At 38.5% G+C, this 16,940-nt stretch overlaps 1 protein-coding gene across 1 annotated transcript in view; it reads left to right on the top strand.

The window, feature by feature from the left end:
- The window catches only part of LOC114364906 (nephrin), a 111,278-nt gene extending 104,880 nt beyond the window's left edge, over positions 1-6,398 (top strand). The window contains exons 11-16 of the mRNA XM_028321266.1: positions 112-271; positions 712-872; positions 2,000-2,192; positions 4,149-4,323; positions 4,753-4,931; positions 6,149-6,398. Coding sequence (XP_028177067.1) covers positions 112-271; positions 712-872; positions 2,000-2,192; positions 4,149-4,323; positions 4,753-4,931; positions 6,149-6,234 — 954 coding nt within the window. The 3' untranslated portion in view covers positions 6,235-6,398. The remainder of the gene's footprint in view (positions 1-111; positions 272-711; positions 873-1,999; positions 2,193-4,148; positions 4,324-4,752; positions 4,932-6,148) is intronic.
- Positions 6,399-16,940: the final 10,542 nt, after the last annotated feature.

Raw genomic sequence — 16,940 nt, forward strand, 5'->3', positions numbered from 1 at the left:
CAGTTTTGGCACCCAATTAGAACACTTTTTTTCACTATTCAATATTTTCAACTCATTCGCTAAACTCTCCCATATTCATGATGGTAGTTTTGACAGGATTCTCTCTTCCAGATCCCAGCATCAAACATAACAGTAATGGGTACCATCAGCACAGTCATTCATGGTCTACCCTCAGAAAATATTGACGACGACCTGGGCTGGCTGGCCTGTTGGACTAGCAACGATATAGGCAATCAGAGAGAGCCTTGCTTGTTTAGGATTATGCCCGCCGGTAAGCAGATTGGTTATGATTTAGGTGGAGGGTCATTTTAGAAGTTTTACTGCACCTATGAGTACATCATCGAAATCAAATCGAAAGAAGGAACCAATATGATCGGCAAAAAACTTCGATGTCAGATGGTCTCATATAACGATTGTTCATTGTCTACATTTAATTGTCTACATTTTAACCATTAAGATGTGTGATCAATACAAATCTGGTAATTATGTGTCAAATAAGCACTTTAAGATTTATTATTATGTGCCTTTTTAAAGTCTTCCCAAGCGTTTATATCTTTAGCACTTTACGAATAAAAAAACCCACCTAGATATCTGCATCTTAGCTAGCTAGATATCTGCAAGCACAGCTCAAAAGCACATAAAAACATGAGTGAAAATTTTAACGTCAATCAACTTTCACACTCAAAACATTCCCTATCAAACTCCCTACAGCCCTCCCCGAACCGCCAAGCAACTGTGAGATCCAGAACGAAGTCCTCCGCTGCGAGCCGGGCCACGACGGAGGGCTGGCCCAGAGGTTCCTGCTAGAAGCCCTGGAGGTACGCCCCGCGGCGCCAGTGCAAGACAATGAGATCTCCACGCTGAACGACCAGGTGAGAGCGTGGAGTGATCTGCTTTACTAACTCCACACGTCACTATCTTAACATAGGGTCATTATAAAGTGCGGGACCATGATGGGGAGCTGAAACAGAGGTTTCTGCTGGAGGCCCTGGAGGCACAATGAGATCTCCACGCTAAAAGACCAGGTGAGGGCGTGGAGTGATCTGCTTTACTAACTCCACACGTCACTACTTAACATAGGGTCATTATAATGCGGGGCCACAACGGGGAAGCCTAGAGGTTCCTGCTGCGGGTCCTGGAGGTACGACCAGGTGAGAGCGTGCAGTGATCTGCTTTACCATTACATACCATTAGTATAGAGCCGGGGTTCCCAAAGTGTCCTTGGTGCCCCGCGAGTCAATCATTTACGTCGCATTAGCGCTTCAAAACCGTTGATACCCTACCCCTCACATGTCTTTACCTGCCCGTCTTTCGACTGTATATTTTTCGTAGGGTAGGGCGCCGTGACAAAATACTTTTGTAAGTGCGCCGAGGGATGAAAAAGACTGGGAACCCCTGGTATAGAGACAATCATCCACTACCACCATCATACACTACCATTCTACTCAATACACAATATAGTCATACCTAACAGCTATTAATCGTATAAAATAAAGGGCTTCCCCTCGAAGCCGGAGGGGCTCGTCCAAGAACGAGCCGTAGCCTGAGACGGAGTCGCGGTCGAATGTCCAATTTTAGGATGGCTCGGGTCACATCTATTACTAATCTTTTGCACCGATCTCCTCTTTTCCGACACTATTTTATAGCACATTACTAAATCTTTTGTTACTGAGTACCTATCAGATATTATAAAAAACAATTTTAGCACCTATTTCATCGTCATTTCAGCCATACGACGTCCACTGCTGAACATAGGTACAATGATTTCCACAAAGGCCGGTTGGTAGCGGCATGTATCCAGCGCCATCCTGCTGCCTTTATGAGGTCGTCGGTCCACCTTGTGTACGTGGTACGTGGCCTCCTCTCCAGAACCTTGCTGCTCCATCGACCGTCAGTTCTACGTACTATGTGCCCTGCCCGTTGCACTTCAGCTTACTAATCTGTCGTAGCACCTATTTAGTCAACTATAATAATGACTATATCAGCTAGTTTTCCCCAGGGCATCTCCGGGCGAGGTCTCACCGAAGCGGTGTACCGCGTCGTCAACGACAAGCCGCAGTTCGCTCTCGATCCACTACCTCCTGGGAAGTACACTTTGATGGTGTACGCGGAAACACCGATGGGAAGGTCGACTCGACCAGCAGCGTTACATAGTGTGACTATAAGAACCGCTGATGACTTGGATGTCCCTGGTAAGTCCACTTTCCATTTTCTTATACTATCATGTGCAATACCGATCTTATGATCTACCTATACAGATGTCCGAATGAGCTAAATCCAGCTGGGTGGTCAGATGGATTAACTAGTTCTCCGAGGTACAGCAACATCTTTCAAATCAAGCTTACGAAACCAATTTAAATCTGGGAACACTACTGTACACTTTGTTGGTCTTTACTGAGGATTTTTTTATGTAGTGGTTACTGTCTCCGAATATTGGGGTGTATTGTTCAATGTCTTACATTTTACACTAGCAAGTAATCAGGTATTTCAACCTGATACACATTGAAAGTTCACGATATCAATTGAAAAAAAAATGATGTGATGCAATCGTGTTTTTCTAGTACACTGTAAGCTATCACATTCACAAGTGGTTAACTATTTTAATCCAGCAAAAAACCGAACTCCAACAGTATTTATTTTCAATTTTGCCGTTTTTAAATTTTTCAAAAGTGGATGGAGGCTTGATGCTCTATCCATCTCCGTTATCAAGAGGTTCTCCATATAAAACATGAAACCTAGCACTCGATCGGCACAGCGCCAATATTTAGCGCGTTTATTTTTTAGCTGGCACCACAGTGTAGACTATAACAGCTAGTTTTTGGATCATTCAGTTAAGATATCAGTTTAAAACTGTAAAAGCATCGAGAAAGAAAATTCAATAAATCGATCAAAGTACGCCATTGTTTACATACTTATACAGCAAGTTAAAAAACACCTGCTGTCCGATATAAAGGGTAAAGACAAAGCCAATATTAGTTTATCAGTCCTTGCTTAAAGTCGTAGAGTTTCAGGTATTTTTAGTGCAGTTCATATTGAACACTTCGATTTGTTTTTTTTTCTGATAATTTGAAAGCTTGGTATTTTATTGATACATAATGGGATATCATACTATATTCGANAATCGAAAACATTTATCGATACTTTCTCGCTTTAATTACTCATGAAAACGGTATCGAATGCATAAAAGTTACGAATATCTTCATCCATATTTCCATCTTTCTTCGCATTGCTTTGCAATAGCTACAATCAAGTGACAGTGGGCAGGGCACAGCTCGTAGAGACGATGGCCACTAGGGTAGAAAAGTTCTCGGGTGGCAACCACGGGCCGGAAGCCGTAGCATTTGCAGGCCTCCTACTAGGTAGACCGACGGTCGCGGGAAGAGCCTGGATACAAGTAGCGCAGGACCAATCGTTATGGAAATCCTTGAGGGAGGCCTTTGTCCAGCAGTAGATTTAACGAACGAAAGAATAGCCACTGAACTGGCTGTTCTACGCACCCTACACGGATATCGCTGAACCGACGAAAGGTACGTTGTTTCGAGCGACTTACCGAGTAAACACGTGCACTTAGCTGATTAACAAACATATCGCCGCGGTTTTTGCCGCGAACCGGTGCAATTAGATTAGAGGGCTTATTGGATGCGTGATAGGATGGAAGAGGGTAGCTAATGAAAAGGCCGCATTACATTATAGTGCCCACTCGTTTCGTTAATTCATGCGCTTTTCATGTACCCTGAATTAAATAAATGGTTATTAAAAAAGTGGGTTAGGGAAAATACTATTCTTGGTTCGTTCGTTTCAGCCGAAAGACGTCCACTGCTGGACAAAGGCCTCCCCAAGGATTTCCACAGAGACCGGTTCTGCACCGCTCGCATCCATTCATCTTCAATTAAACAAAAACTTTAAAGCTTAAAAGAAATGTGTTTCAACTAGCGTTTATAGTGACTTTTTAAGTAAACAACGCAATAACACAACGCACAAAATAGGCTTCATTTGAATAATTACAAGGTACAGCCAACATAATGTCATATTATGAACGAGATAACGAGAACTACATCCTGACCGCCAATAAAAACTGGACAGTTATGTAATACATATAACAAAATCTGAAATGATCTCAAATCACATAACTCATGTTTGATACCCAGGTTCCCTCCAAACCATGACTCCAGCACCTCCCCCACCATCAGTGACCGACAACAGCGTGGCCCTGCTAACTGGGGCAGCACTGTCGCTGGTACTGCTGACAATACTGACCACGTTGTGCGTGACGCTGGTGGTCATGTGTAAGAAGAAGACTCCACGGCGCGACCCTGAGCAAAGGTATGTGAACAGGCTAGGTATTGGGTGTGGTTTAAACGTAGCAATGAGGAGATCTGTGAGAGAACCAAGTAACAGGCATTGCCTCTAGATCGCCACACTAAGTTGCAGTGGTAAGGGTACATAGCTCGTAAACTGGTGGCCACTGGGGTAGAAAAGTTCTGGAGTGGTGACCACGAACTAGTGAAGATCATGGAGAGAACCTGAATGCAGTAAGCGCAGGACCTGTCGTTTTATTAATTGTAGGAGAAGGCCTGTTGACGTCCCCTGCTTGATAAAGAGATTTTTGGAAAGCTAAGACTTAGATATTTCGAGATAGAGTGATTTTTGTTTCTCGCTATCTAGCTAACTTAGGTTTTTATGGGGAGGCAGACGTTCAGATCTGGACTGCCGTTCACTGGCTCAAATTATGATGTCAACTTTTTGTTTTAGTACAATCCTACGCAGAAATGTAGGCGTGTCCATGTATGGAGGGTCTTCCATCTCCCCGAGCGTGGTGCCAACGGTCGTGGTGAGGGGACACCGCGGATCCAGAGTCCTGGCTGCCAGATGGTCAGGAGTGCTGGACGATGCTCCGCTAGCTGTTCTCGCATTGGATACTAGACCTCATGGTAAGGGTCATAAAGTTTATTATCCTTCAATACGTTCTTGCGTGTCTTCGATTTCCCCGAGCGTGGTGCCAACAGTCGTGGTGAAAAGACACCGCGAGTTCAGGGTCCTGGCTGCTAGGTCGTCAGGAGTGCTGGACGATGCTCCGCTAGCTGTCCTCGCGTTGGATACTAGACCTCATGGTAAGGGTAATAAAGTTTATTTTCCTTCGATACGTTCTTGAGGGTCTTTTATTTCCCCGAGCGTGGTGCCAACGGTCGTGGTGAGGGGACAACGCGGATCCAGAGTCCTAGCTGCGAGGTGGTCAGGAGTACTGGACGATGCTCCGCTAGCTGTTTTCGCGTTGGATACTAGACCTCATGATAAGGGTGATAAAGTTTATTTTAAGTAGGCCCACGGTTGTGGTGAGGGAACACTGCGGGTTCAAGGTCCAAGCTGCTAGGTGGTCAGGGGTGCTGGACGATGCTTCATTAGTTGTTCTCGAGTTGGATATTAGATCTCAAGGTGAGCGTGTTAAAGTTTATTTTAGCACAATTCCACGAAGGTGGTTTGTCATCGGCATCACAATCGGTGTGATGCCGAAAGTATTAAGGGTGTAATTAGGTAATAACTATAGAAACCTATACCTACCTCGCGACAACCAGTTCAATGAACTCAACGCCTTTGAAAGATTGTTTATTCGAATTCGATTCGGGTCTTGATAATAATTTATTCTAGCAACGAATTGTCTAAACGTGCCGAAATAAAGTTGGAATGCAAGTTGTTATAAAAATGGATATTAATGAGTCAGACGAAAAACAAAAAAAAAGACATAATATTATAATAAAATTGAGTGTCTCTAACGCCATTTTAAAATAGAAGTTATGTTTTCATGCACTGGTGATGAATAAAAAATTTTAAAATAATGGTTACTTACGAATAACTTAATTTACAACAGTATAAAAATTAAATACAATTTACGAATCTTTTATTCAGTCATCATAAAACATTCTGTGTAATCTCAAGTAACTTAATCAAATCATCTTATTAAAATTTCTGTTTCCATCATATTGGAAACTTTATATTTTTGGGGTAAAAGTGTTTCATAAATTATAAAATCAAATCCAAACTGAAATACGATCCATTAATTTTCTTTAACGTCGTTTACTAAAGCAAAAAAAAAAACAAATTAATGAATATTTTTTCCAATTTGATTTTTGATTTGAATTTTTGTTTTCAGATAATGATTCCAGCCACAGTGACTTAGAGCAAGAAACTGAACTTACTAGACACATGGACCATATGGAAACACAGACGGACACATAAAATGCATTTTATATGAGAGTTTTTTTTGTTTTGAAGTCAATTTTCGTTTGGTCCTACCTCGCTACCTACAAGTGAAGTGAAACTTGGGAATTTCCTACAAACGATAGAAAGAAGTGTTTCTTCCTTCGTTTTAGTGATTTTAGCATAAAAAGTACCCCAATGACTAGTGGTATTCGATAAAACAGATGTAGGTACTAATTATTAGAAACCAAAATATAATGTAAGGTTTGGTTCGTCTGTCTTAGCATTTATTACAGGTTTTCAGTGCTCTTCAGTTACTTGAATGGTTAGCTTTTAAATGATTGCGTAAATGTTTAAACATAAAAAAAAATGTTTATGATAAACCAGTTTATCAGGGAGTGTAAAAAAAAACATTTTGTGACCTGATGGACTTATAAATAAAAATATTGAAAGAAAAATATCTCACGCTTCTAGTGTACTATCAACAGCACGTATTTGTAGCAAAATTGCACCTGTTACAACTGAATAAGATACTATATCGTATAACTATATGTGCTGTCTGTATAAGGCTCTAAGGCTCGGTTTCCACCAAAAGCGGAGCGGAGAAAAGCGGAGAAGTGTCGTGCGTAGGGATGTTATGGCTATGTAGTTTCGGTTACGGATACAGTTACGGATATAGGAATAATATTATACCGGTTTCGGTTACGGTTACAGATATTGTTTTATTTCGGATATCCGAAAGTTTCGGTTACGGTTAGTACGGTTACGGATATCTGTGCTTTAGAATGCAATTTTCAATAGTTGTCCAGCATGGTTCATTCATGGCCGCACACCTTACATAGAATTTTTTTATTTCGGGTATCCGAAAGTTTCGGTTACGGTTACGGATATCCATAACATCCCTGGACAAATTTTTGCAAAGATTTTGACAGCGGCGGCGGCGCATTGCGGAGCGGAGAAGAGAATATCTGAGAAAAATTAAATCTGATTGGTTATTCATATACCAATCGATCAACGTGGAAAGCATTGGGGAAGGCCTATGTTCAGCAGTGGACGTCCTATGGCTGAAATGATGATGATGATGAATGATGATTGGTTAATCAGTCACTTCTTTGCTCCGCTCTGCCTTGATGGAAACCAGGTCTATTGTTGAAATAAGAGAATGTAAATTAATGTACGCATGCAGTATTAAATAGATAGTGATATTTATTGTAAGAATGATTGTTTCGCCTAAGTTTTTATTATTAAGTACGGTGTAAAATGTGTTGTCTAAAGCAACATCCAAATACTAAATACTTATATCCTTGGTTGCACCATCTTACTTTAACAATAACAAACGTCAAAAGTCTGTCAAACTCCATAATAAACACCAGTTATAGTAATAGTTACGGTTAAAGTAAGGTGGTGTTACTCAGCCTTAGACTCTATATAAGTTATAATTGCCTTGTAAATAAAAAATGATGATTACTTGCAGATTTTTTTTATATTGTTCTAATACCAAGAAAATAATGGACTAAGTGATTGATAGTACAGTTGATATACCTACCTGCAAAGTAGTACAACTTTGTATTTTAGCGGAGTCTAAACTTTGAGTGTTGTTTTAGTATAAGACTAAGGCTGGGTTGTACCATCTTACTTTAACTTTGACAAACGTCAAAAATCTGTCAAACTATACAAAAAACACCGGTTACCTTTACAGTTACGGTCAAAGTTTGGTGGTGCAACTCAGCCTAAGTAAAGTGTAGCATAATACTAAGCTTTAAACTTTGTATAGCAGTAAGTAGAAATATCACAGAGTAAGAGCTTTCTCTGTACAAATATTTACTTATACGGAGTTTATTTGTCTAGGGGAGAATGTAAAAGATTGCGTATTTCATGATATGACTATTTTAAAAGCATGTGTATAGATTAAGGTAAAATACTTGGCTGAAAACAAAAGTGGAATTTTTTTTAGTAATATGCATGCATGTTAAGTAAAAACCTTTTTTATCGCCTAATGAACATGATTTTAGAATAATGCTATTATTTTTTATAATAGAAAGTATCTGTAATAATTCAAAATAATGGTTCAAAGACTTTAACATATCAGCAACTTTAATATTAATAGTTAAATCTGCCATAATTCATTTTGTTATATTAATATAAATAAAACGGGTATTATTTTAGATTTTGTTTGAGTAAATGCAACTTTTCTTTTAGGTAAGCTTATACATCTCACCGAGTAGTGTTTTTAAAGCAGTTGTAATAATGTAAAGTAGATAGTTAGTTAATTGTTTTAAACCAAACACCTAAAGAAAGCCAGCTGAAGGCAGTTCAACTTACTCCAAAATGACGATGATTTGAATTGTCTTGAAATACAAGGTTCGAAATCAATTAAAGGAATTCATTATTTTGTAGTAGGTTGATGTTTTTTTATTCGTATCTTTTTTTTACAGTTTTTTAAACTTATTCAGGAAGGAATTCAGTATTTAATAATATTGGTTAATATTTAAGCCTGTAATTACAATTGAAACTCGATTCAAACTTAATTTAATGTGTATGTCTTATGATTGGTCTTAAGACTAAATTTTTACTTATCATAGACTTGAATCTATTGTTAAGATTGAAGCGAGTTTTGAGCATTTTTTTAAATGCAAATGTCTCTATACTGTGACCCATCTTATTGCCATGTATTTTTTCTATGTTGGAAAGTTTTTATTCAAGTAAATTATATTCATATACAAAGTAGGTACGATATTAGGCAAGAAACCATATAAGGCCAAAGATCAGAGCGAGGCCAATCCTCAAACTCAAACGGGTTACCTACGGCTTCCGTATTTTCGAGCCCATCTATGTATCTCTGTTCCGCATACAATTATCTCGCTGAGAATAAGAGAGAGAGAGGGGGGGACTTTGTCAGGGAGTAGCCTCGCTTGTTTCAATATGAGTAAAAATAAACATTTTCATAGATTTTTTATACTGAAAGTTGGAGATGAAAACTATGTAGGGTTAGATTTGCTTTTAATGAATCCGGTTTTGACTTATTCTTTAGTTGGAATATTTTTTCCTGTAAAATTTATATAATGTCAATACAAACTAACCCCGTATAGAAATAATGTGAAAATGTGGAAAAATATGCAACGCAATTTTAAATGTATACGTTTTAGTATGACATTGTACCACCAAACATCCAAAAATAAAATTCTATATTTTATCTTTTTGTGTTTTCTTTTTTGATTTTTTTTCATGTACCTAAGGTGCCATATTTTTCAGGAGTCTTTCAGTAACTGGGCCCACCTTCAATGTTTTTATTAATAAATTAAAGACCAAATCAACAAAAATCTACTCCAGAGTCTTAGAGTGGGTCCAGTTCCTGGAAGAAAAAATATTTAAAAATTCAATCCAGTGATTTGGCCCGTAGCCCAAGCTATAAGTGGGCCAAGTCACTGGGAGACTCCTGAAAAATATTGCAACTTGTCTGGCCAGCGCTGCAGAGTAGCGTGTAGACCAAATCCTACATTTTCCTCTAGTAAATTAAAGAAGGTCATGCACCTGTAGTGGAGACTGAATGACCTGACGATGCCAATATTCGTTAGTGTAATATAGTTCGTACAGCGTACTCAAGCAATCTTTGGCTTTTTATCGTCTGTCAGTCTGAGTATCGATTGCCTCAGAACAAAACCAACCCTCACCAATAGCACAGTATTGTAAAATATTGTTTGGTCCCTGATAATACTAAAAAGTACAAATACTGTCCAGTTGTGATCAGGCTAAAGACACTGGCTGCCGGCCAAGCGGCGGCCATAACTCTATGGACCATGTTCTTACATAAGAACATCGTTGTTTGCCTGCACAGAGCACATACTTCATAGCCGGTTATTTAGGGTTGCTCTTGATAAAATTGGGAATGTAATAGAGTTGGAAATGCAATAAAAAAATAGAAAAATTACAGGACTAAGTATCAGTGGTCCTTAACAGGTGGTCCGCGGACCACTGGTGGTCGCTGGAGGCATCCCAAGTGGTCCACGAAGACATCGTAATATACAAGTGACGTGACGTTATGAATCGAGTCAACACCACGCAAACGGCGCACAGTGGGCGAGAAATCGACCTCCCCTTTCATAGGATTTTGAAAAAAATCTAAGTGGTCCCTGACAAGACAAAAATTTGGTAAAATGGTCCCTCGTGATTTAAAGGTTAAGAACCACTGGGCTAGATAGACTCAAAAAACAAGCATGGGGTATTAAGCTCGAGCTCATGGAGTATGGAAAAGTTTGCAAGTAAAATGAAGTACCTAATTAAATGAAGTTTACCTTTTAATCTAAATTAAATTATAATAGTTTATTTTCAAAGTCCATAAGACGATTGAAAAGCCTATAGATTAAGATATACACGATATTTGATGTTACTTTATTATTGATCGAAAGCCTACATTTTAAGCCTATTTGATGAAAAGGCACAGCTTCGAAGCTTAGTCGAACAATCTTCAGAGTTATTAACTTTGGATCTCAATAAACTAAAGTGCGCCATATTTTAATGGCGAAATTAGGAAACATTACGCAGTACATAAACACAAACATTCTCACATATTTACAGCTCTATTAAGCTATTATCAACTCTATTGCTTTTGGAATAAGACAAAGAAACAATGATGCATCGTTCTTTGGGATATTGCGTTTATGGTATGCTTTAGTAGGGAAATATACGGTTTTTATGGGGTAAGAAGGAAGGGATTTAGTATGGAGTCGGATATTAGGATTGTTTATTTAGTCGTAAGCCTGGTTTTTGAGGGTATGACGAGGATGATGGCTTGCTTGTACTATAGTTATTTGAACGTCGTGACAAAGTTGGAAAATAAGTACTTAAATACATACATTAGTGAGCATATTATTATGTACCGATTAATTAAGTAACTCTAGGTACTTTTTTTTTAGTTATTTTGTAGCACCGCTTTTAGGAGCACACGAGTCGTTTCGTTTAGATTAAGAATGTTAAAAGTCTATGTATCTAAGCCGCTTGTGGCTTGTGTGACTCAATGAAGATATCGCAAGGATTTAAATTTTCATACAAATATTTTTATATTACATACGAATAAATAATAGCTTTTGCTTTGGTGATATCTATCAAATCGTATGAAAGCCTCAAAATAGAAAGAGTATATTCCTGTCACGCCACCCAAACACTTTAACCCTAAACCAGCAAATGAACGTAACATAATAGCCCAACAAGACACCATAGTTTAATTTCCAACGCCATAAACTAAGACAGTCCATTCCCACACGAGGCTGTAAATCCACAATAATTACTTAACAGTTCCCTACTTTGTACGCGGTATAAAACATAACAGCTCTTCACAAACAGACGGTTTACTGCGAATGCACTTAGAGCTTATATTGTTGCAAGTTTACGAATGTGCTTGCTACCTTGTTGGATTTTAGGTAAGTTTTCTTTAAATGAAGCTATTCAAGATGTCTTCAAAAACTTGCACATGTACATCATACTTGTATTTTATGATACCTTTTATCAAAAGTTTATTTATTAAAGTAGCTGTGCCCGCGACTTCGTACGCGTGAAAACCCGTTTTCGCAACATTTTTCATTCTTGCTCTGCTCCTATTGATCGTAGCGTGATGTTGTATAGCCTATAGCCTTCCTCGATAAATGAGCTATCTAACACTGAAAGAATTTTTCAAATCGGACCAGTAGCTCCGGAGATTAGCGCATTCAAGTAAACAAACAAACAAACTCGTCTGCTTTATAATATTATTAGTATAGATTCAGCTACCAAGTCCCTTACGATGTTGATCATGACTTTAGCTTCAAAAGCTTTTATTAATTCTACAAGGGCCCGAAGAACACACCAAAACTATTAACCGCTTGCTGCAATTGGATCTGAGCCACGGTGACGTTTTTCTGCGAAACCTAAATCTACAATGATCCTAAAGAGACTAATGATGATGATGACATGAAACAGTTCATAATTATAGACAACTCTTACGCTCTAGAAAAAGTAAAGGTACTTACCATCAGCTGACTGCGAAGAAGCCTGATCTCTCCAAAACTCCTTCAAACGCCACCTGAAACAATAAAGTGTTTAATATTAGACAAGAGTTGCAAGGCACATAGTATTATTTTTTAATAAACAATACCATAACCAAATCATAAGCTCAAAGGATAGCATGACCACAATAGGTACAATGCTTTTTCAAAATAGTGATACTGGAAACACATTTTTGTGATGCGTAAACCCTGAAAAAGCTTTGAATATTGTGATACAACAATTTTGGGCTGTTCCAGGCAAAGGTATAAAATGTTTATGCATTTTCTTCAAGATAACTCTCAAGTGAATTTCAATAACCAGAGCAACATAGTCTACAAGACCCAGGAGCTCACCATCCCAGGTTTACGAGCTCAAGTTTTAAGCACAGGCTTGGTAATCTATCTCGTGTGCAACTACGTTTACGTTTCAATTATATTGTAGAACAAAGTTATAAGGATTATCGTTAAACTTCAACATGGTTGTTGGATGACGTAGCTGAAAAATTACGAAGTCAGCATTTGTAAAGTTAAATAAGCTTTATTCAACTTGGTGTTAACAATAATTTTGCCAAAGGCGTCTGGACTTCATGAATTTTCCATTAACTCAAAGCTGACTGACTGACTGAATGACTGACAGACTGACTGACTTACTGACTGACTGACTGACTGACATAGTGATCTATCAACGCACAGCCGAAACCACTGGACGGATCGGGCTGAAAGGCATGCAGGTAGATGTTATGATGTAGGCATCAGCTAAGAAAGGATATAACGAAACTCCACCCCTAAGGGGATAAAACGGGATCCTGTAGTTAGTCGGACATGATATACCTAGTAGGGGAGAGCGAGGACAGTTGTAACAAAGGTGAGTTGTCACAAAGTGGATTTCTCTGCACCTATGACTGTTAGCGAGCGACAATATCACGGAAACTGTCGAAAGACCAACGAATTCGTGAGGTTGCTAGCTCGTTATACAATCTTGAGTTCAGAGACTATTCCCACCTCTCGTTCCCACCACTGCAACTCCTGTGTAGCCAGGATCTACAGCTTGACCGCCACAAAAACCCAACCAATGAAGGTCAAGTTTGTCCCGGGGGAAAGTTAAACTGTCATTGGACCCGCAACAAAATTAATCAGAAGAACATAGGAGGAGTTCGAAATTAAGGTTAGACTTCCCTCCATTGCAAAGCGGATGACAGGTGACAAACAAAGGTTAGTCTTGGGTTGGGTTGGGTCTCAGAGAAATTGTCTTTGTTGCAACCCAGCTCTGTTACAACTCTCCTCGGTCTCCCCTACCTTGTTAGCTACTCCTACAAAAACAAAAACCGTAATGTTATGGTTTGTTATATTGACGCATTATTGAAAAGAAACAAAGCTGTTATTCCAATAGTCCGTCTGAAAATACCCGAAACTTTCAAAAGCTGAACAAGTTTATGTCACTTTCTCAAATGCTTTTTGCTGAACTTTTTCTGACAAGTCTTGTTAGGCTAACTTGTCTGAATTTGTGTTAAAGAGTTAGGCGAGACTTGCTAACTTCAAGATATGTCTAAAGACTTGTGAAAGACGTTTATATTTTAAGAAAATATCATGTTACACTTCGCTATTATGTAAATCACAGTAACATCTTTTAGGGTTAAATGTTAATATTTTGTCAAATTAAATCACGTTTCTAAGAAAAAGGAGTTCTAAACATAAAACTTGTTCTAGCGCAGTTGGGTAAAAATAAATCTTTTATTTAATAAACTAACATTATAATTTAACCATAAAACACTTTTTACAAAAATAAACGATTGAAAAATAATCGTTGAATACCTCTTTTTTGTTGACTGGCAGAGGTTGCGTTTAAAGTGTAGAGAGAAATTCAGAAAAATAAATAAAATAAAGAAAAAAATTGTCAGGACTCCCTTCAACAAAAAGATGAAACTTGAAAATACTGCAAAAAATTTTAAGATGGCCAAAGAAATATAAATAAAACAAGTCACAATCACAACACAGCCCAATTCGGAATGGGCCGGGTCCAGAACAAACAAATATGCCAATGGACAAGTTCAAAGCAAACACGAAAACATGGATCTGAGAAGTGAGAAGTTGAAATTTTGAGTATCTATCGATAAAATTATTGACCTGTAAGGCCTCAGCCTCGAACTTAGCGGGCAGCGGCGCGGGAGCGGCGGCGGCGCGGGAGCGGGGCGGGCAACGCAGACCCGTTCTCGAAACAAGCGGGCAGCTCGCGCAGCGCTTTAGCGGCGAAGTGTTGTGTTCGGGGTTGTGTTGTCGAGATATTTGTTTTTATTCGCAAACGAAATGTCCGAACAACGGCGACAATTTTATTTCGATTCAAATTTATTCCTAACGCTCGATTTATTGTGGGCAAAAGAAGGAGTGCGCTCTGCCCGCTCGTTGCCCGCTCCCTCGCCGCTGCCCGCTCGTTGCCCGCTGCCGCCCCGCTGCCGCGCCGCTGTTTTCGAGAACCGGTCTATTTGATTTTACGCATAAGATCCTGCCGCTCCCGCGCCGCCGCCGCCGCCGCCCCGCTGCCCGCTAAGTTCGAGGCTGAGGCCTAAGAAAACATGGCACAAACACGGCCAAAGTTTTTTTTTATCTGAAATATCAACTTAGAGTACGTAAGTTGTTTTCTCTTTTTTTTCTAATAAGTTAGGTTAAAAAAAACTAAGTTACTTCACCAAAAAGGCATCGCTTTGTCACGTGTTTTTTTCTTTATTCGTAATAAAGTTTCTTCGTTGTTTTTAAACGACTTCAACAAAAGGAGGATTTCAATTCCGTCGCTTTTTACAATCTTTTTTTTTTTTTTAGAAAATCAAATCAGTCTATGCAGAAATTATTTCAATACAGACACGGCGAAATGATTCAGAATATTCAATTTTTGCAAGACCCAAAATGCCACCTCCACGTAATTCGTACCTTTACGTAACTGTCACAAACTACCAATCGATGCCTTTTCCTCGTGTTTTTGACTTGGAGTCAAGTATGGCAGCTTGACCCACATTTCGGTGTGACATCAATAACACTTGGTCCGAGAAAAAATATGAATTTCCATCGTAATATATTTACAATTTATTGTTTTGGGAAATCGTTATCATTCAATATCAGCAACTTAAGCATAGCATAGTAAGTGTAGATTACAAGTTTTTTTTTTTAATTTATAAAGGTAGATTTACCTATTAGGCCGCATTCACACAATTTTCAGTAAATGCTTTACTCGTACCTACTACTCCAGGTTCATTATATTTTGTGATATAATCAGAAACCTAAGCCCTAATATTTTTTTGTCCCATGCTAAGCTAAATCACTCTTAGAACATAAGATAAATATCATCATCATTATCAGCGTTCAGAAGTCCACTAATCGATATAGGACTTCCCCATAAAATACCGCAGACTCTGAGCTATTCACTCGCAACAGTTTCCCACAATACTAAGTCATCAGCCCACTGGGTGGGAATCTGAACCAACCGGGTTGGATCATCATATTGGTTATGGTATGGTATAATGGGTGCCTTTTTTATGTGACAGGAGGCAAACGAGCAGACGGATCACCTGATGGTAAGTGATTACCGTCGCCCATAGACACCCGTAGTCCCAGGGGCGTTACAGGTGCGTTTCCGGCCTTTAAGGTGAAGATACGCTCTCTTTTTGAAAGCTTACAGGTCGTATCGGTCCGGAAACACCGCGGACGATAGTCCATCATTATGAATATAAGTTTTTGTCAAAAAAAAAATAGTTTTGGGGGCATGTTTGTCGATAAAATTGACATCACAACATCGCCTTAAATTATCGGTACCCCTATCCCAAACACACTGTACGAGTATAGCTTAACATCTAAACCGAAAACTTGCCTAATGGTGACCTTAAGAAAACAGCCCTTCAAAAACGAAAAACATTCTGAGACACCTTTACATCAAATTAACAAGGAAGTAATAACTAGAAAGTGATAAAAACTAAGTAAGCACACAGCCAAGTTATCAAGCTTATTAACTTACGGACTAGTTCGGTAAAAGGAGACTGAATGCAAAATCACATCTTACTTAAGTATCTCTCGACCAAAGAGAAACTTCAATATTTTATAGCATCCACATAAAATAGACTTTACAGTTTTCAGATTGAAGGCAGCGACGGAAAATTGGGTAAGTAAATATTTACAAAATATTTATTTATAGTGTCTTGACTTATCTCAACTTAGTTGATTGCTGTCATTATGACAGCAATGGATAAACCATGGATAAAAATTACGTCAAAATATACATAAAAAGGATAAATAATATTCTAGTTTTTTCTTTAAACAAATAAGTCTTAATAACATTATAATAAGCTCTCAATCTAACAACTATGTAGATATCAATCATGGATGAGGCATTCAGAATACTGTTTTTTAAATTTATTTAACAACTAAAAGACAGTTACCTACATTGGGACAATTACATTAAGATAGCTATAAAAACCACTAGGGTTTGATGTAAAGCTAACGAGTTTGCAGTGGGTACATTCACAATTTCACATACAATACTTAAATGTCCATTATCTCATGTGATTTGCAAAATAAATGTAAATAACTAAGGCTAGGTTGCACCATCTTACTTTACCTTTAACAAACGTCAAAAATCTGTCAAAGTCCATACAAAAAGCACCGGTTATGTCAAAGTTAGGTGGTGAAACTCAGCCTAAGCGTCAATTACTGACCCAGTGTTTTATTTAAGAACGCGTCCCTGTT

The sequence above is a fragment of the Ostrinia furnacalis genome, unplaced genomic scaffold (assembly GCF_004193835.3).
Source record: "Ostrinia furnacalis isolate ACB-3 unplaced genomic scaffold, ASM419383v2 OfSCF7487, whole genome shotgun sequence".
Classification (NCBI taxonomy): domain Eukaryota; kingdom Metazoa; phylum Arthropoda; class Insecta; order Lepidoptera; family Crambidae; genus Ostrinia; species Ostrinia furnacalis.